General features: G+C 47.3%; 2 protein-coding genes across 3 annotated transcripts; both read right to left on the reverse strand.

Annotated features, from left to right (window-relative positions):
• Positions 1–5,542: 5,542 nt before the first annotated feature.
• Dusp13b (dual specificity phosphatase 13B) lies at positions 5,543–14,557 on the reverse strand. Of its 2 annotated transcripts, none has more exons than XM_076834562.1 (5): positions 14,368–14,557; positions 13,256–13,350; positions 9,906–10,079; positions 6,668–6,888; positions 5,543–5,997 (listed from the first exon to the last, which is right to left on the reverse strand). In XM_076834562.1, the coding sequence occupies exons 1-5, from the start codon at positions 14,467–14,469 to the stop codon at positions 5,789–5,791; spliced, it is 801 nt and encodes a 266-aa protein (XP_076690677.1). In that variant the 5' UTR covers positions 14,470–14,557; the 3' UTR covers positions 5,543–5,788. The 2 variants fall into 2 exon arrangements, with proteins under 2 accessions (XP_076690677.1, XP_076690678.1); XM_076834563.1 differs by having other exon boundaries at positions 13,252–13,350; positions 14,368–14,535.
• On the reverse strand, positions 14,486–18,210 carry Dusp13a (dual specificity phosphatase 13A). The gene is made up of 4 exons (XM_076834564.1): positions 18,032–18,210; positions 17,049–17,266; positions 15,529–15,736; positions 14,486–14,571 (listed from the first exon to the last, which is right to left on the reverse strand). Exons 1-3 carry the CDS (start codon positions 18,178–18,180, stop codon positions 15,537–15,539), a joined length of 567 nt encoding a protein of 188 aa, XP_076690679.1. The 5' UTR covers positions 18,181–18,210; the 3' UTR covers positions 14,486–14,571; positions 15,529–15,536.
• Positions 18,211–19,475: the final 1,265 nt, after the last annotated feature.

Below are 19,475 nucleotides of genomic sequence, written 5' to 3' on the forward strand. Positions count from 1 at the left end.
CAGAGGTCACTCTGTGGTATTAGCTGGCAGATGTGTTCTGGAAGGTCCATGAAGGTACAACTCAAATTGTCTGAGCTCAGCTGGGGTAGTTGACTAATGTGTCTTCTTGTAACTGCTGCAGCATGTGATCTTGGGGTGATCAAACTTCTTGCATAGTGGCTTGGGGTTCCCAGAGAGAGTATCCCAAGTGACCCAGGCAGAAGTTGCAAATTATCTCATAATCCAGCCTCTGAAGCCACAGCATGTCATTTCTGCATTTTCTTAGCATGTATATCACCAAGACCAACTCAGAGTGAAGACTCAAGACATTCTTAAGAACAGGCTTGCTGGCCTAGTTGGTGAGCTGTGAGCTGTGAGTTAAGAGGTCTGGAGAGAGTTTACTTTGGCTGATTGAATCTGAGTTTTCTTAATGTATAAAATGGGGATAACAACAGTATTTACCTCTTATAGCTTATAAGAGTTAAAACACATGATATTTTATTTGTATATATTTCAGTGGCTTTTGTGAAAAGCTTGTTCATGGTCACTAGCATCTAGAGTTTCCTTTTCTTTCTGGGGGTCATCCTAGACCATTTCCCATCCTCTCCTAAAATTAGTTGTGACCATGTGACTGCGTTATGCCCCTTGGAACTTGAGAGGGAAGTGATATAGCTGCTCTCTACATCCTCCATGTTTATTCTCCTGTCCCTCCATCCACGTGTGTTGTGAATGAAAAATAAAACTTTGTTGAGTTTAGGCCACTGAGGCTTTTTTTGCCAGAGCCATTAGCTTAGCCCTGGCATATAATAAGCTCTCAATTAATATTAGCAGCTAAACAGGCCTAATCTCTCTGCACCTGTGTTCTTGTCGCTAGAACAGTGATAATAGGACCTAACCACAGGGTTGTAAGGGGTAAAAGAAATGATGGATTATTTAACTTACTGGCTTAACTTCTCTTCAACCACAGTTATTTCATCTAAATACTATAAACTGGGTCTTCATTACCTTTTTTCTTAAAGCAAGATTATCCATAATAAAGCCTCTTGCAGGTTTTAAAAGGATAACTTATAAATTTGAAGTATTTTAGGCCTGAAGCCAGTAATAATTATAGTTTTAATTCAGAATACTTCCAAATATCCATTTGACTTAATGGGTTTCAAGACCTAAATATGTAGAGAGGGATGTTTCTAATTTGGAAGTTAGTTGATTTGTTTATTTTTAATTTTTAAAATTATGGAAAACTTTAAGAATATAAAAAAGAAACTAGGCATGGTGGCACACACCTGTGTAATTCCCAGCTACTTGGGAGACTGAGGCAGAAAGATTGCAAGTTCAAGGCCAGCCTGGGAAACTCAGTGAGACCCTGTCTCAAAATAAAAATAAAAAGGACTAGGGATATGTAGCTCAGTAGAATAACATCCCTGGGTTCAATTTCCCAGTAGTACCAAAGGAAAAAAAATACAAAAAATATTTCAACAGATATCTGTATTCCCCCAACTCAGTATGATCAAATCTTAACACTTTGTTATATTTGATCCATGTTTTTTTTCCTGAAGAAATAAATATAGAAAAGAAAATGTGCCTTTAAAGCATTTAGTGCAGTATCTCACTATATAAAGTGTCAGCAAGTCATTTCATTTTTTAAATTTTAAATAAAAATTTTAAAATAATTTTAGATTTACAGCAAATTTGTAAAGATAGCAGAGACATTTCTTGTGTATCATCCCCCATCTTCTTACATATCTATGTTGTATTTCTCAAAGAAATTAACATTGGTATAATGCTATAAAAGTACAAACTTCATTTGATTTCAGCAGTTTTTCCACTTATTTTTTTTTTTTTTTGCAGGATTCAATCCAGGATATTATGTTGCATTTAGGCCAGCAAATGTTTAGCTATTCATCCCTTCATTCACCATATTGAGAACACAGCCAACTTTTTGTCTCAGACTGGGTGGTTCTGGGTAACAGATGATGCCAGGAGCCTCTGTACTATGTGCTATGATTATCATCAAAGCTATCATTTTTTAATATGTTTTTTTTTCTTTCTTTTTGTGGTGCTGGAGATGGAACCTAGGGTCTCTCACATGTTAAACACATGCTGTACCACTGAGTTAACCCCCAGCTATCATATTTGAGAACTTATCAAGATATTGTGCAAAGCACTTTCTATAAGCCCTGTTCATTGCTAACAGCAATCCTATATAGTGATTGGGTTTTTGTTTTTTTTTAAGATTTTTTTAAAGATGGACACAATGTCTTGACTTTATTTTATTTATTTTTATGTGGTGCGGAGGAACGAACCAAGTGCTTCACCCATGCGAGGCAAGCAATCTACCGCTGATCTCTGACTGCAGCCCCTATATAGTAATTATTAATCCCATGTTATGGTTAGGGAATTGACCTATGGAGAGATTAACTGAGGTCACATATCTGTTGAGGGGCAGAAATAGGATTTGAACCTAGGGAATCCAACTCCAAAGTCATTCTTTTATATACCACTTCTATCACCAGGTGCTCTAGAGAAGAGGGAGAGTGGCCATTGTCAGACTTTTCCAGTGAGTGTGGCAGGCAGGAAGACATCCATGGGAGGTGCTCTCCTGGGAAATGTTTGACTTTGCCGCCACCTGCCTCCTTCCTCATGGCTTTCCTCCCTTCTCCCCTGCAGCCCCAGACTCCAAGCCCAACCCACAGATCCTCAAGGAGGTGATATGCTGAAACCCAGGCCCAGGGCCCAAAATGAGGCTCTGTCCTCGCCTCTAGACACCCCACCCCAGGCAGCAGAACAGGATGATGATTTAGAGACTGCCTTCTGGAGCCACTATTTTGGGTCCTGCTGACGGTGCATGAGCAAGAAATAGCAACAGGACTGAGTTGTCAGGCAAGGGAATCGGGGCTGGGTGGGTTGGGCTGTTGAGCTGGGACTAGTTTTGTTTTTTTTCTGGAGAATTATAGGCCCCACCAACCTAAGGACATATTAAGGATCATTTCCCATCCCTAGAGTGGAGAAGAGCCCTGTCTGGTTGGGGCTGGACCCTGTGACTCTGCTCGGCACAATGACACCAGCCCTTCTGCTGTCCTCCAGCTGGACACGTATACCCTCTTGAAAAGGAGCAGAGAGCACCTGAGGCAGCCCACAGCCAGCTGGTATTGGGACTAAGTACCACGGAGAAGTGAGCAAAATAGCTGGATGGGCAGTACTTGCCCTGAGCCAGGGTCCAGAGGTCCTGGAGCCAGGAAGAAGCATTCCAGCCCTGCCTCATTCCCCTGAGCCTCAGTTTGTTGGTCTGTAAAATGGAGGTATACATGATATACATCTCTCCCAACCAAGGTAGTACACATTTATGTATGTAGATTAAGTATTTAAAAGGGATGAATAAAAGCTAAAACTCAGCCAGAGGTTGATTCACTCAGTTGGGCACCCTGACTTGGGGCTCTGTCTTATTGGGAGAAGGAAACACATTTTTCTTCACCAAGCTGGTTGCTCAGAAGTACTTCTGCCTGAGTTTGGTTTATTCAGAGAGGACATCTTTTCTAAATTTGCACAAAGGAAAAGTACTTGCCCTCCAGTAGATGTCAGAAAAGGGAGAAAGCCCCTTAGTCCCCTAGGAGAGGACAGAGTTGGCCTCAGAGAGCCTTGGTGGGGAGTGAGGGGGAGGATCAAAGGGGCCACAAGAGTGATAAAATATGCTGGGAACAGGGTGTCCTGGTGAGATGCTGAATGCAGGAAGAACTGGGAGCAGAGGCGGTACCTTCCTAACAGTCCTAGGGCCTGTTATAATCCACTTCCCTTCATGGCCTCTGGAGAGATGGACAAGTGGCTACGACTACTCATTCAGGGATCCACAGAGCCATACTTGAATCATAGCCAGAGGGTGTGGGAACCATAGGACCATGGAGCTTAGGGAAGACACCAGGCAATTTTCATTTGGAGTGACAGGTGATGTGATAAGGGATAGATGGGCATTTTGGTAACCCACAGAGGGGCTACCAAACTTGAGGGTGCTGGGAGGGATTCCCAGAAGTGACATCCAAAGTGTGACCTCAAGGAGAAACTGGAGTTAAAGTAAAACAGGGCAAGGGTGGTGCACTGAGGTGGTGCGACCAAGGTAAGAGAGGGAGGTGGATTCTAGGAATTTTACTGTTTCTGATTTGCGTAGTATGTATAGGAACAGAGTTTCAACATGGTGGAGATATAAGAAGGTCTCAGGTGATGAAGCGCCTTTATAATCTGGCAAGTGTTTGTACTTTGGGAATTTTAAGTGGAAGGGTCATGTGATCAGGTTTTTATTTCAGTAAGATGTCTGCCTTGGAGGGGCAGGGCTGGAGCCAGAGAGACCCCTGCAGGGTGCAGCTGGAACTCTGGTGGTCACCAGGAAGAGGAGCTAAGTGGCAAATCCAGGGAGCATTTAGAAGTCCAGGATGACACTTGTCACCTATTTGGCTATAAGAACCTTTCACTGAATTAGGAACCTAGGAAGAGGTGTGGGTCTGGGTGCATGGTGATGGAAAGCCAGTTGAGTTGAAAGTTCAGTTGTAATATTGAGATGTGGGTGGTCATTGGGATGCAGAGGTTTTGAGCTCAGGAAAGAGAATTGGGCCATATATGTCTGGGATCAGTAGTCTAGAGATGCTCACTGAGATCATAAGAGCAGAGGATCCCCCAGGAGAGTGGAAACACCAAGGGAGACAAGAGGCAGAGAATAGCACCCTGAGAAACCTTGACATTCGAGGGTCAGCCAGAACAGGCAAGGGATAAATAGGAGCAACCAGAGAGGAAGAAGCAAAGCCAGCCTATTTAAACCTCCTAAGTACCTGAGCATGTATCATTTGTAAGTGGGAGGTGGAGAAGGGCTTTCTATAGTGCTTTATTTTATTGTAGCATGAGAACTAATAAACTCAGAGCTAAATGTTTTGTTCCATCATACAGCTGTTCTTCACCTAGAATTTCTGGAGTGTCTCCTCCCTAACTCCATCTTCTTTCTCTTGTATATTGTCTTCATTTTGAGATATCTGTAATGCTAAGCAGTCCTTTTTAAAGTGGAGTGTAATTGACTTGGTTCCAAAAGATGCTGTTTGTGCTCAGCAAGTGTTGGGGGATTTTTTGTTGTTGTTATTTTTTGTTTTGTTTGGTGCCGGTGATCTAACCCAGGGCCTTGCACGTGCTAGACAAATGCTGTACCACTGAGCTATATTACCAGCCCTAACAGCACATTTCTATTATTGGCTTTGGGTAGAGTGGGCCAACAGGACACATGGAACATGTGAACACATAGAACTTTGGTCTTGATCAGACAACGCAACCCTAGGGTGAGGGTATGAGAAGGACAATATAGGAAGAAGTTATCTAAGCCTCAGCACTTGTACCCTGACTCCTCTGTATTGCACCCAGGGCCAACATCACCAACCAGTCCTTACCTTCCTCATTAAGCCTTGGCACGACTCTCACTCTTTTCTTCTCCAGGCTGCCATCATGCTGAATCACAGTTGGCAAGCTCTCTGGAACCTCCTGGCCCTTGCAGAGTAAGCCATTTTCTCACAAATCACCAGAAGGTCTCTTATCATTATTATGATGAACCTTTTATTATAGAGACAGACTGAATTCTCTTTTGCATAAAGAATCTCTGATTGGGTTGGGGAATCCACCTGCTAAAGGTCACCACCCAGCTCTCCCTGCCCCTGCCTCAGCTAAGCCCCCACTTGCTGTTTACATCTCAGGGTCTCTGGAAACAGCAGAGGCTGCCGTCCCCAGGTCTAGGCTAGTCAGGTTGGGCTATGCTGGATGGAGAGCCAGGGCTCTGGGCTGCTTGTCAGGTCATTAGCCGCCCCGTCTCCCGCCCTAGCCGGTTGTCCAGAACCTGGAGCTGCCGGAGGAAGCCTGAATTGGGGCAAATATCTCGGTGGGCCTGCACCGTCTGGATGGCCTCTACCAGTGTCATGTTCTCGTAGATCATGAGGAAGGCCAGGACAAGTGTGGCAGAGCGGCTTACCCCCATGGCACAGTGTACCAGCACGCGGCCTGTGGGGAGACCCAACCCAGGTGTCAGATGCCTAACCCTGAATCGCCCACCCCTTTAGAAAGAAGACACCCCTCGCCATCCTTTCAGCCCACCATCACAGCAGCCGGGACCCCTGTATAATGGGACAACTGAGGTCCTACAAGGGAAGAAGGCTGGCTCAAAGTCAAATAGCAAGTCCTGGCAGAGTTAAGGTTGGCAGCCGGGACTCCCTTCTGACCCAGAGTGCTTCCTCTGACATCTTTGCAACTCATCTGGAGGTGGAGGTTCCTGGACTCCTGGGGTCCCCTGAATTTGTGTCAGATTACAGGGGATGTCTACTTCCCCTCCCCCACATGCACCACAGTTCTGCCCTCTCACCTGCCCCTGCAGCTCTGTGCCAAAGCCTCATCTTAGAGAGGCCTGCTCAAGAACCTTTACAGGTCTTGTGCCTTCTGCCTAATGTCTGGTCTCTTCCTGAGGCATGTGGTTATGCTGATGACCACAGCAGATTTTAGTTATGTCTGACACTGTTCCAGGGTGTCTCTGAAGGGGACACTAAATGGTAGGAGATATTTGCTTCATAGTGTAGGAGGATTGGTGATGGGGTTTGTGCTCCCCACCCATCAGTGCTATTGGAGAAATGGATAGCCTAACCCCCAACCCCAACCAAGTCCTTCCCCAGAAGCTCACCTCGGGGAGTATTGAGGGCAGTTCGGATATATTGAGCAACAGGCAGAAAGTAGACACTGAGGTCAAAGAAGGGGTTATCATCAGCCTCGATGCCATAGTACTCCAAGGGCATTCCATGGTAGAACTTGGCACCTGTGTCCACTTGAAACTTGCCTGCAGCAACATTCACAACATGGGTAATACCCATCTGGATCAGCTGGCTCTTGTCCCGGGCAGCATACCTGGAGGGGGTATAAGCGGGTAGATCTCACTGGGTTAACTCTATCTGGGTTGGAACTTGCCCTTCACTTGCTGTTTTCCTCCAAGGATAGAGATGGGAACTGGTGAACTGCCCTAGTAGAGGGACATCTATAGTTGAAATTGAAGACTCTCTTTCATTCAGGGTAACTTTTTTAAAAAAATATTTGTAGTTAAGATGGATATAATACATTTATTTATTTATTTATATGAGGCACTGAGGATCAAATCCAGTGCCTCACATGCGCTAGGCAAGCGCTCTACCACTGAGCCATAATCCCAGCCCCCAGGGTAACTTTTCTGAAGGGCAATGGGCTATACACAACAAAAGCCTTAGAAATGTGCTGGGCATAGTGGCACATCCCTGTAATCCCAGCTGCTTGGGAGGCTGAGGCAGGAGGATCACAAATTTAAAGTCAGCCTCAGCAAAAGCGAGGCAGGTGCTAAGCAACTCAGTGAGACCCTGTCTCTAAATAAAATACAAAATAGAGCTGGGGAGGTGACTCAGTGGTCTAGTACCCCTGAGTTCAATCCCCACCCAACCCCCAAAAAAGCTTTAGAAATGTACATATACTTGTCCCTAGCAATTCTCCTTCTAGGCACTTAATAAAAGGAAGAATTCAGAAAGTGCCCACAAATATATGTAAACTGAATCTAGGGATATTTAAGATAGTGAAAAATTAAGGAAAAAAAAAAACTACTGAGAATCCTACAATAGGATATTAAGTTCTCTCTTATCTGAAGTTTTGTTTCACACAGTTTCATTTGCCCACAGTCAACCATTGTCCAAAAACATTAAATGGTCAATTCCAGAAATAAACAATTCATAAATTTTAAATTTTGCACTGTTATGAGGACTGAATGAAATCTTGCACTATCCTGCCCAGGATGTGAATCATTCTTTTGTCCAGTGTATCCACAGTGTATATGCTATCCACCCCTTGTCACCACATAGTTATCTGGGCAATTCGATTGACTGTCATTCTATTGTACTTGTATTCATAAACCTTTACTTTAGTTAATATAGTAACTCTCCTATTTTGTTTTAGTTGTTACTCTCTTACTGTTCCTAATTTATAAATGAAACTTTCCATAGATATATATGAATAGGTAAAAAAAAAAACAGAAGATACATGGGTTTGGTACTATCTTCAGTTTCAGGTATCCACTGGGGGTCTTGGTACATATCCCCCACCACAGAAAAGGGGGACTACTGTGTATCTAAATCATGAAATGCTATACAACCACTAAACTGTGGTAGATGCTATATCAAGAACCTGTGGGGTTGTGTTGTGGCTCAGTGGTAGAGTGTGTGCCTAGCATGTGTGAGGCCCTGGGTATTGTGTACAACTACAACTAAAAAAATAATAAATATATTAAAAAAAGAGCCTGTGAAAGTACAGAGTACAAAGCAGAATGTTAACATTTTTTAAAAATATGTACTATCATTTCATTTTAAAAGCTTTATGGGGGCTGGGGATGTGGCTCAAGCGGTAGCACGCTCGCCTGGCATGCATGCGGCCCGGGTTCAATCCTCAGCACCACATACAAACAAAGATGTTGTGTCCGCCAAAATCTAAAAAATAAATATTAAAAAAATTCTCTCTCTCTCTCTCTTTCACTCTCTCTTTAAAAAAAAAATAAAAGCTTTATGTATAAAGCAGATCACAGAGCTGTATAATAAAGCAATAGCCATTTTTATAAAAAAGAACTATGAAAAAGAATGTATATGTGTTTGCATTTTTTTAAAGGTTCTTTTTTTGTGTGTATGTGTGTTTTCATTTTTAAAGCCTATAAAGATTATATCTGTGTGGGAGAAGGAATACCATATTTGCCATATTGTTAACAAGATATTAATCTGTATTTTCCAAATATTAAGGAAAATTTCTAAATATAAATATTTGGTCCATATTTTTGAAAAAAACATTTTGTTTTGGTACTGGAGATTGAACCCTGGAGTACTTAATCTCTGAGTCACATCCCCAGCCCTTTTTAATATTTTATTTGGAGACAAGTTCTCACTGAGTTGCTAAGTGCTTTGCTAATATGCTGAGACTGGCTTGAACTTCCAGTCCTCCTGTCTCGGCTTCCTGAGCTGCTGAGATTACAGGTGTACATCACTGCACCTGGCCATATTTTCAAATATTTCAGAAAACTTTTAGGAAAAATAGCTCTCAGTTCTATTCTCTTATATACAACTTAGAGAAAGTTATGTGTTTTTCTAGGATTCATGTTACTTAAATATTCCTAGGATCATTGTTCATAATTGCCAAAAAGTGGAAATAATTCAAATGTCCACATGCAATATAATGGATAAATTGTTTTATAATCATACAGTGGAATACTGCACAGCAATAAAAAATAAATGAACTGCAGCTACCCATAAAACATGAGTGTCTCTCACAATTTTAAGCAAATCATTGCCAACCACAAAATACACACAATATGATTTGTGTAACTTTAAAAGACAGGCAAGGGGCTGGGGTTGTGGCTCAGTGGTGGAGCGCTTGCCTAGCACAAGGGAGGCCCTGGGTTCAATCCTCAGCACCACATAAAATGAATAAGTAAAATAAAAGTATTTTGTCCAACTACAACTAAAAAATAATTTAAAAAAAAGACAGGCAAAAGACAAACCCATGTTGTTTAGGTGCATAGGTGGTAAAACTTAAAAGAAAAACAAGGACATGATGATTTTGACACTTAGAGAGTGGTTATCCCTGGGAAAGAGAAAAGTTAGAAGGATTCAGTAGAGGCATCTGGGGCACAAGAAATGTCCAATTTCTTGGACATGTGTGTTCTGAGCACTTTTCTTATGTGAGTTCTATTTCCACAGTTAAGAGTTATAATAATTTAAGAGGAAAGAAAAACATGTAAAGAGATATGGTGGGAAGCAGAGGGTGCCACCTCTGTCTGGGAGCACTCTGGGAGAGGCTTGTTTTCCATTCCTAGGTGGACTTCACACCCTTCTGCCACCTCCACCAGCCTTGTAGGTCTTACTCACGCATCTCCCAAGAAGAGGTTGGGCCAGACCTCATTGATATGGTTCAACATGGTGGCCCGACGGACCCACAGCAAGCGCTGCAGCGAGGCCAGCGTGGGTGGCGAATAGGGAGATGCCCGGACTGCTCCGTGGATCTTGGGCCTCCGGAGATCCTGTTTCTGCAGTGAGTTCATCCTGAAATAGAGTAGACACCCCAGTGCTGGAGACAGGCTCCCCAAGGTGGGTCCTGCGGACAGGGAGTTCTGTGGTGCAGGCCAGGTGCCTTTGGGATGCTGTGGGAAGGGCCTCCGCTATTTGGAATGAGCTTATTAACCAGCTCAGCTGGGCTGGGACCTAGACCCTTCTCCCCCAGGAACAAGGGGAACTAGAACTTCCTGAGCATTGCTGGGCAGACCTCACCCCTGCCCTTTTCTGAGGCTGTTGCTTGTTAGAGCTTCGGCCTTTGGGCCTTCAGGTTCCCTTTTTATGACACTAGCCAGTGTCAATCCCACCCCTTAAATGTCTTGTCAATTTGTACCTTTAGGAATGGGAACTCCAGAAGGCTACAGTTTTCAGAGGGCACCCAACCTGGATGGCTCATCTCAAGCCCCCACCCCTGAACTTCCAGGGCTGGTCCCACTTGGAGGTCCTTGAGATCAGAGTCTCCCTCCAGTATGAGAGTCAGGGGCTGTGGACTGATATTTATGGGCATTTCCATATTGAGTGAGCTGATGCCTCTTCTAAGTCTAATGCCTCCCTTAGGGTAGGTCCCTATTTCACCTAGAAGGATGCAGAAGCTCAGAGTGTTTTTCTAAGTGGCACCCAACCCTGTGTGGCTGATGAGCAGCTGGGCAGGGGTTTCAGTCCAGTTCTGTGCACCTTCAGTTCCACCCCAAGCCTTTCAATTGCCGTCTCGGGGGATTCCAGAGTGATCACTAACCCAGTGGTCTCCTCAGAGGAGCCTGGGTGTTGCTGAGCTACACATCTGCCTCCAGGCACCGGGCTTTTCCTCCTTACCCCCATGACTCAGGCCAGTGCAGCTCGGCAGGCCTCACCCGAGTGGGGTGGGTTGTGTCAGGAGTCAGCTGGCTCCGGGTGTCTGGGACCCTGCAGATCTGGGGCATCAGTGGCACCAGAACCTGAGCCTGGTGCTGTGATGGGAAGGAGGGCCTTTCTTGGCCAAGTGTCCCTGATCCCCTCAACCAGTAACTAGGGAAGGTGCAAACTGGGAGGAACACCTTTTCCCTGTTGTAAGTGGTGGCATGACTAGAGAGAGAAATGGGCACCCAGGAGGCCACCGGCTTGACCAGGCTCACCCAGCGGGTGACTGGAGGACAAGGCGGAAGTGAAGACCCAGTTTTTCCCCTCATCTCCCACTGTGACCTCTCAAGGCAGGCTGAGTGGCCTGCCACCTACCTAGGGCATGGTCTGGGACCGGGAATGGGGGACTGGGTGCAGGGGCAGGACTCAGCATGTGAACGGAATAGGGCAAATGTAGATTCCGTCCAGAACACAAGCGCTGTGAAGCGGCTAGGATTCCAGACCTGGCCTTGGAGCCCATGGGGGTGGGGCTGAGAGGAGGAGTAGGCATTGGGGACTGAAGCAGCAGCCTTTCCAAACCCCAGGGCCCCTACCTCCTTGGCATCTCTGGGAGCGAAAGCTCTTAGCCCTGTGTGGTTCTGAAGATGGGAGGCCACCTGAGAATGGTGGCAAGAGAACTTTAGAGGGAGGGAGAGACTGGCTTCCCTTACAAATCTGCCATGACTCAGTCTGTGATCCTGTGTAGGAACAGTTCTTCCCTAGTGTCTGGGACACTATTTCTCTTTATCATACCAAAGATCCTGGCATTGCCTGATTTCTCAGAATTCTCTGGGGTTCTATCCCGAGCAAGAGAGAGAGGTCTGTGTATGAAGTAAGCACAGGGCAGAGGGTAGTGTACTATGTTGGGGTGGAGGAGGACCTAGATTCTGGAGGCATCCGACAGCAGCACTAGTCTGTAGCCACCAGGTGGGGCTGCTCTAGCGCCTGGCAGGACGAGATGGAGCTTTGAGAACCTAGCAAGAGCCAACCCAGGCCTGCTGAATTTGGCGTGGGGTAAGACTGCCCCCCAGTGGCCAGTGGGTGCTGTGCAGCCCAGCTGTGCTTTGGCTGTGAAGAACTGGATCTGGTTCCTCTTGGAGTCTCCAGAAGGATCATGGATCAGAGGCTCTGCTACAGCCCAGCCTAGGTCTCAGATACCTAAGAGACCCCAGCCCAGTTCTCTGGAGAATGGAGCCTTTCTTTGGCCTTAAGGCCCCTCCTAGAGCCTCACTCCTGATACTCAGGATATACCCCCACCCATCCACTGTCCTCCTGGGGTGAACAGTCCACCTTGTCAGTCAGAGTCAGGCCCAGCTGCCCATATGGTGACCTCAGGCTCCCAAAGGAAGGGCAGTCTGTGGCTTCAGCTCCCCTGGTTTCTGCTGCCTTCAGCCCTGGATGGCAGAGGGTCCTGCCTGGTAGTACCATGTTTCCTCAACCACAGCAGAGTGTAGCTCTTGTACCTCCCTGCTGCCCACCCTCTCTGCCTCCTCCTTTTCCCAAGGGGGGCACAGGCTGGGTGGGACTGGAGATCACAAGACAGGACAGTAAGGGGCTAGGGAATGAAGCCCCCAGGAGGGAGGGAGGCAGCTGCCAGAGGTGGGCTGCTGTGGGTTCTGGGCCCATCATGCAGCTTGGAGGAGGACAGACCTGGGTAGAATTCTCTGGTCTTCCACTTGTGTCTATGTGGCCTTCTCTGAGCCATTATCTTTCATGAGACTGTTGTAAGAATCCCGTGAAATCATAAATGTAAAGCATCTCCCACAGGGTCTGCCTTGTGAGAGATGCCCAATAAATGGTGCATTTTATTATAATTATCATTACTCTAGTTACTCTTACCCATTCAGGCCTGAGCTGTATCCTAGGCAGAGGACCACTTCCCTTTGGGGGTTGAGGTTGGTCTTTATCTCTTTGTGTTTATTTATTCAGGATTAATTACCATATTTATCACTTACTAATAAAGGGCATACTATGTACCAAACACAGAGCTAAGAGCTCGTATTTTCTCACTAAATCTTCATAGTACCCTTATAAAGCCAGTAATATTATCACTCCCATTTTACAGATGAGAAAACTGAGGCTTTGAAGTTAAGCAAGATCATATAGCCAATTGATGAGGGAGTCAGAATTCAAGCCTGGGTCTTTCTGACTGTCTTGTGGTCTATCTCTGCCTTTATCCCAGACCTGCTTGGTCCCTCAATCCAGCCTCCATTCTTGCTTGACACCCCTGTGCCCCAAACCCTGTTACCCAGCATGCTCAGGGCCCCCCTGAATTAGGAGCACTCACCCACCTGAGGGGGTGTCCAATGCAGGCTGTGGTCTTTTCTGACAGGCGATTTGTGCTGCCAGCTTCCAGCCGTCTGTCTCTGCACATTTGATGCTGTTTCTATTTTTTGATTTGAGTTTAATTATAAAGCATGCGGTCTGCTCCCCCCCCTTCTAACCTCCCCCTGCCACTCCCAACTGGTCCACTAGTCTCACAGCAGGTCAGTGCCAAGCCCAACCAGGCACCTCCCCCAAGCCTAGGCCTAGGCCCCAGCCCTGGCCCTGCTGGGAGCAGAGGCAGCTCAGCTGAGGTCTGCCTGTGTGAATGTGTATCAGGATGACAGAGCAGGAAGCGGGAAGATCAAACCAACCATCTTAGATGCTCCCCCTGGGGACTGGGGTTGTGATCTCTGGAAGAGCACTTGCTTAGCACATATGAGGCCCTGGGCTTGATCCCCAGCACCACCAAAAAAAAAAAGGGAAAAAAAAAAAAAAGAAAGAAAGCTCTCTTGGCCTTCATGGTTAGTGTGGAGCAAGGGCCCATAGCGGGAGCTGGTAGGACGTACAGAGGAGGACAGAGACTAGTCAAAAGCATGCGTCAGCTGGAGGCATTGCCAGCACCAGCAACCCTTAGGTGGGGGCTGGTGAGGATGGAACTGATTCAGGAGGCAGATCTGGCAGACTTGGGCTGAGGGTGGCAGCACTGGCAGACAGACAGTGTAAGTGGGCTACAGAGCAGGTCTGTACACCAACCCTGTTCTGCTTTATCCAGAAACTGCTCCCACCCTTTGCCATCCTCTCCCTCCCTTGAAAGACTATCCCTGGACAGCCTCGCTGTCCCATAAGGTCTGTGAGATGGTCTTTCAGGTCCCTCCCAAGACTGGTCAGTTAGAGACCTTGGATTTGGGCCTATTAGGAACTTTCCTTGTTATCCAGAGACCCTCATCATACACCCATACCTTGAAACTCATCCCCACTCCTGCTCCCAGATCCCCCCAACCCACACACGGATCCCTAAGCACGGGGAGAGATGGGGGAGGGGTGGCGGTGGCCATCTTCCACTGCCTTCTCTCCAGGGAACTTGGGATCCCTGGCCAAGCAATCTCAGGGCTTGGCTAACAAGGCAGCCTACTCCCACCTGTGGGGACTGAAGCCAGTGACGGAGATGGGGTGAGGGACACAGGAGGAAGTAGATGGAGTGGCAGACTCGAGGATGGATCCCATGCTGCGCTCTCAGCATCTTCTTGGCATCCACATGGGCCACAGCCTCCAAAAGCACCAGCAGGGTCAGTGCCAGAGCCGCAAAGTGGCAGAGCCCTGCGGCAGGCAGTAAGGACAGGCTCTGCAGAGAGACATGCTTCATATTACAGGCAGATAAACCAAGGTCCAGGCTGGCTGGGACTTGTTAGGACAGTGGCAAGAGCTGTCACCTAAACTGCTTCTGTCTTGAGACCTATGTGCAAGATCAAGTGGGTGTAGGTGAGAAGGGATGAGGTAGCCTTGGCATTCAAGGTTTATGGAGAGAGAGGACCTCCCTCTGCAGCCCCCGTACCCTCAGGGGCCCAAACCCCAGAGCTGCTGGTTACAGCTGCCTGGGCTGTGCACTTCACAACTCCTAGGGGTTCCACTGACACATTTTTATAAATGGTACCTCTATAAGTTGTGCAGTGCTACAGCCCTGCTCAAACAGCTCCCCCAAACCAGCTGCCTGATGGGCAGGATGCTGAATTAGCGGTCAGGGTTTCTAAGAATCCTGAGAAAGTGGGGTGATTGGGCATGATCAGAGATCTGCTGATCTTCCAGGTTCTTAAATCCCGTCTGAGGAGAGAGCAGGCAGGGAACATGCCATTCCCAAGGGCTCATATCCCCTTTTTGGCTTCCCAGTCCACAGGATGTCATGGGGGAGGTGAAGGACCCATCAGCTTGGTTGTGCATCTGCTTTGGTGGGATTTGATGAGTCACCATTTAAGGCAGGACAAGACAGGCTGGAGCAGGTAGGAAGGCCTCAACTCTTCCATGTAATGCTTACTACCACCTTCTTTTCTTGTCTTTCTCCACTTTCTGGGGTCTGAAGAATTGGGGTGAACTGAGGATGACAGGGCAGGGGTCCTATAGGAGGACTACCTGCCTGGCTCCAGTGAGACCTTGAATGGGCAAGAGGAGCCCTGAGGCGTGGGGAGCATGGAATTCCCCCTGCCACCATTTCCAGCCACACATAGCCCTGTATTCTTTGCCCAGGCCCTTACGTGACTTCTCATTGCCAATGGCACCTGTGTCTTCATGACTGTATCCTCCATACCTGGCTTCTTAGCTCCGGCTTGTACCCCGCAGTTTCTTGTCCAGCTGGCAGAGCTGGTGGAGGAAGCCGCGGTTGGGGAAGATCCACCGGTGTTCCCTCACAGTGATCACTGCCTGACGCAAGGACAGCTGCTGGTGCAGCATGAGGTAGGCCAGGACCAGTGTGGCAGAGCGGCTCACACCCACCACACAGTGCACGAGGACTTTGGCTGAGGGAGACATCCTGGTAAAAGACCATTTCCCACCAGCCATCCCATCCAGGCCTGGGGTGGAGACCCTCGTTCCGTTCCCTACCCTGCCTTGGGTGCACTCTGGAACCCCAGGCAAGTCACTCAGCCATCATGGATCTCAGTTTCCTGATTTTTCAAATGGGTAACACCACCTATTTGGCCTATCCTTGGGATGCAGTCCAAATCCTTAACATGACTTGCAAGATCATCTGAGAGCTGGCCCTTCCTGACAACTGCAGCCTTATCTCAAGATGAACCTATCCCAATCCTCATCTCTAGGAACACAGTTCCTTGAAACTGTCATGGTCTCTGACCTCCAGCCTTAAGCATGTGTTGTTCCTACTATTTTGAAAAATGTTCCTGTTGATCTCGGTCTGACTAACTTCTACAATTCATTCATCAAGTTTCAGCTGATACATGGTTTCCTTCCAAGGGCTTTCCTGATCACTCAAGGTATTGCTTGAATCATAGAGCAGCTCATCATTTCTGCATGTGGCCCAATGAATGTCCTTGTAAAGGGAAGTCCCCCACCTCCCTGGTCCTCTGGGCTGGCCACCCCTGCCCTGTGTTCCCATAGCACTTCACATTTGCCCTCCCACATCAGTAGCACTCACAATACTTCACAATTTGACTGGCAGGTTTCATGAGGGGAGGGACCCTGCCTTGTTCAAGTCTGAATTCCCTGAATTTAGTTTAGTGTCTGGCACATAGAAGATATTCAATAAATAGCCGATGAATGAATAACAAAAGAATGTCAAAGTGCCTTGGGCATTTAAAAAAGAGTGATATGAGCTGTCATTTTGTCATTCCCATCGCACAGATGAAGAAACTGAAGTCTAGAGAGGGACACTGGCTTGCCCAGTGTCATATAGCAGGAGGCACAGTTGTCTTTAAGGATGAACACAAAGCAGGAGCTCCTGCCTCTCCAGTCTTCTTTATTGTAACCTATGCCTGTCCCACCCCGACCCCAAATACACACATTTGAAAGTACTTTAGGGCAGACACATAAGGTACCAAATTTTCCCAAGGCTAAGTGTTGCAGAGAAAGAATCATTCTGCTGTTTGTGAGACCTGGATTCCGGCCCGAGAGCTCCTTTGAACTCAAGGCATGGCCTTCAATTTCAGCCTCAGTTTCCCCATATGTGAAGCAATGGTTTTAGGTAAAATGTTGGAGCACTAAATGGAAGATTTCTAAAAACCAGGAATGGGAGCATATTGATGATTGAGGGGAAATGGGCATCCTTCCCTTGAATGAGCAGGGTGGGATATGGGTTCTGGCCCCAAGTCCTACCCCCAGGTGTGCTGAGGGCACGGTGGATGAAGTCAGCTGCAGAGGAGAAGTAGGTGCTGATGTCAAAATCAGGGAGGTCGTGGGCTGGCACCCCCAGGTAGCTCACACTGCTGCCGTAGAAATCAGGGCTGCCCTGACAGTAGAGGCCCCCATGGGCGGCGTTCAGCACGTGGGTGATGCCCAACTTCCACAGCTCAAAGCGGTTATTTGCCGTGGCCCTGAAGGGGGGGGAGCAGGAAGGGGGCTGGATGCTGGCTGAGCTGTGGGGTCCAAGAAGGAGGCTTTGCATGGCTCCCTGTTTCAAAGGATGAAACCCTAAGTGTTCAAAGGGAGCTAGAGCCCAGCCAGCCCCAGCTAAGGTCTGCTGCCCCATGCCCCACCCCCAGAGCTTTCTGGTGGGAGAGTTGGTAGTGTAGGGTTATCTTTAGAACCTCTTGGCTTCCTCAGGCAATCTGCCCTTGGGCAGGGTAGGAAAGAAGGGATTGCTTTATCCCCTCCTCTCCCTTCTTGCCCCACATCCTCCCACATACATCCGGTTTCTCTTGGTCATCGGCTTATACCTGCCTCTAATCTGCAAATGTCTAGAGGTGACACCTTCCCTGATTCACCCTCAGTCAGATTTCTCCACCCACTCTATGTCCAGAAGAAAGAGGCTGGAATCAGAAAGGGGGATCTCTGACTACCCCATGTTATACCCCATATACTTTCCCCCAGTCCTCTGGCCAATTGTCCTGGATGTGCCAGAAGACTCCAGGACTTCTGGGAAGTACCCGTTTTTTTGCAGGTAGGAAAAAAAATATATGCTCCCCCTGGTGGCCATATCTGGTCACTGCATTGTCCCAGCAGGTGGGAGTCCTGGAGAAATTCCCTGGCTTCGGGGTGCTAAGAACAGAACTTTCCCCCTTATTTCCACACACACCCATGTAAGGTAAACTGCTTCTCCTTGTCGCCACCCTCACACCCCTCTACCAGTGACCACTCACGCATCTCCTATGAAAAGATTGGGCCAAACTTCATCCACACGGCTGCAAGAGGCCTTCCCTGCCCTCAGGAGCTCCTCTAGCTCCAGGACACTGGGGCAAGGCCTGGCTTCGGCATCTCCCTCCAGCTCTGGGAGCAAGGCCTCAGCCATGGGCCAGCCTGCCTACCCCTCTGCCTCTATGGTCACTCCTCTGCTTCTCCAGTGTCATTTCTCCTTCCCAGAGATTGGCAGGGACAGGTGGGATGGGAGTAAGTGACTCAGCAAGTCCCAGAGGCCTGTTTCTCCCAAGCCAGGCCCCACCCCCACACTCTTGAGAACATGGAATCAGATAGACCCCTGCAAATCACTATCTCCCTTAACCTCAGTTTCTTCATCTGTAAAATAAGGATAATCACATCTTTTATTGTTCCAAAGGTTACATGAATCAAAGGTTGTGCTATTTCTAACACATTGTAGATGCTTAGAAACAGTTTTTTAATTGATAGGTTTAGAGCCCTGCATAAGGATTATTATTATTATTATTATTATTATTATTATTTGGTATGGGGGATTGAACTCAGGAACACTAGACTACTGAGCCACATCCCCAGCTCTGTTTTATATTCTATATAGAGACAGGGTCTCACTGAGTTGCTTTTTAATGGGCTGGGTTTGAACTCACCATCCTCCTGCCTCAGCCTCCTGAGCCGCTGGGATTATAGGTATGCATCACTGTGCCTGGTCAATAAGCCTAATTTGGTTCTGAGGACTAAGTTAAAACAGGTTGGAGAGAAGGTGGTTGGTTCTAAGGATGAATGATAGAAGAAACTTTGTAGGTCTGGGAGGGCCACAAACTGGGTGGGACTTGAATGTTGGATGGGCCTCTGGATTGTGGAGCTCAGGGCAGTTTTCTGAGTTGTAGTGTCAAGAGAAATGTGGGGAGGAGACATGGAGTACAGCATCGAAAGGGTACCCACAAGGTTTACAGGAGGTTTGAACAACAGTCCTGTAATGAAAATGGCCAGTTTTCTTCAAAAAAAGGTTGAAGGGGCCTTGTATATCAAAGAAAGAGAAGTGAACATTGCTCTAGACAATGTTCTGAAACATTTTGAGGGTAGGAGGGAGAGTCTTCTGCCTATCAGGGCTTTCAGCCCCAGGATAGAAACTGATAAAAGGTTGAGCTGGTTATCTGCAAAAACTGTGTAAGGATGGCCTTAGCCCTGAGTCTAAGCAACTCCATTTTAAAACTCCTTTGGAAACCTGCAGTCTCACCAGGTACACTTGCGGAGCCTTCCAGTATGGCCCTCAAGCACAAACAAGTCACTTCTCCCCACCCTGATAAGCTCATAGTGAAGTCTCTGTCATGTTGTCCTCACCCCAATAAGGAGGAAAGGCAAGAAAATCAGGGTGGGGACCACCAGACCAGATGCTTTAACCCCAGGGCAAATGACATCACTGAGAAATCT

The sequence above is a fragment of the Callospermophilus lateralis genome, chromosome 15 (genome assembly GCF_048772815.1).
Source record: "Callospermophilus lateralis isolate mCalLat2 chromosome 15, mCalLat2.hap1, whole genome shotgun sequence".
Classification (NCBI taxonomy): domain Eukaryota; kingdom Metazoa; phylum Chordata; class Mammalia; order Rodentia; family Sciuridae; genus Callospermophilus; species Callospermophilus lateralis.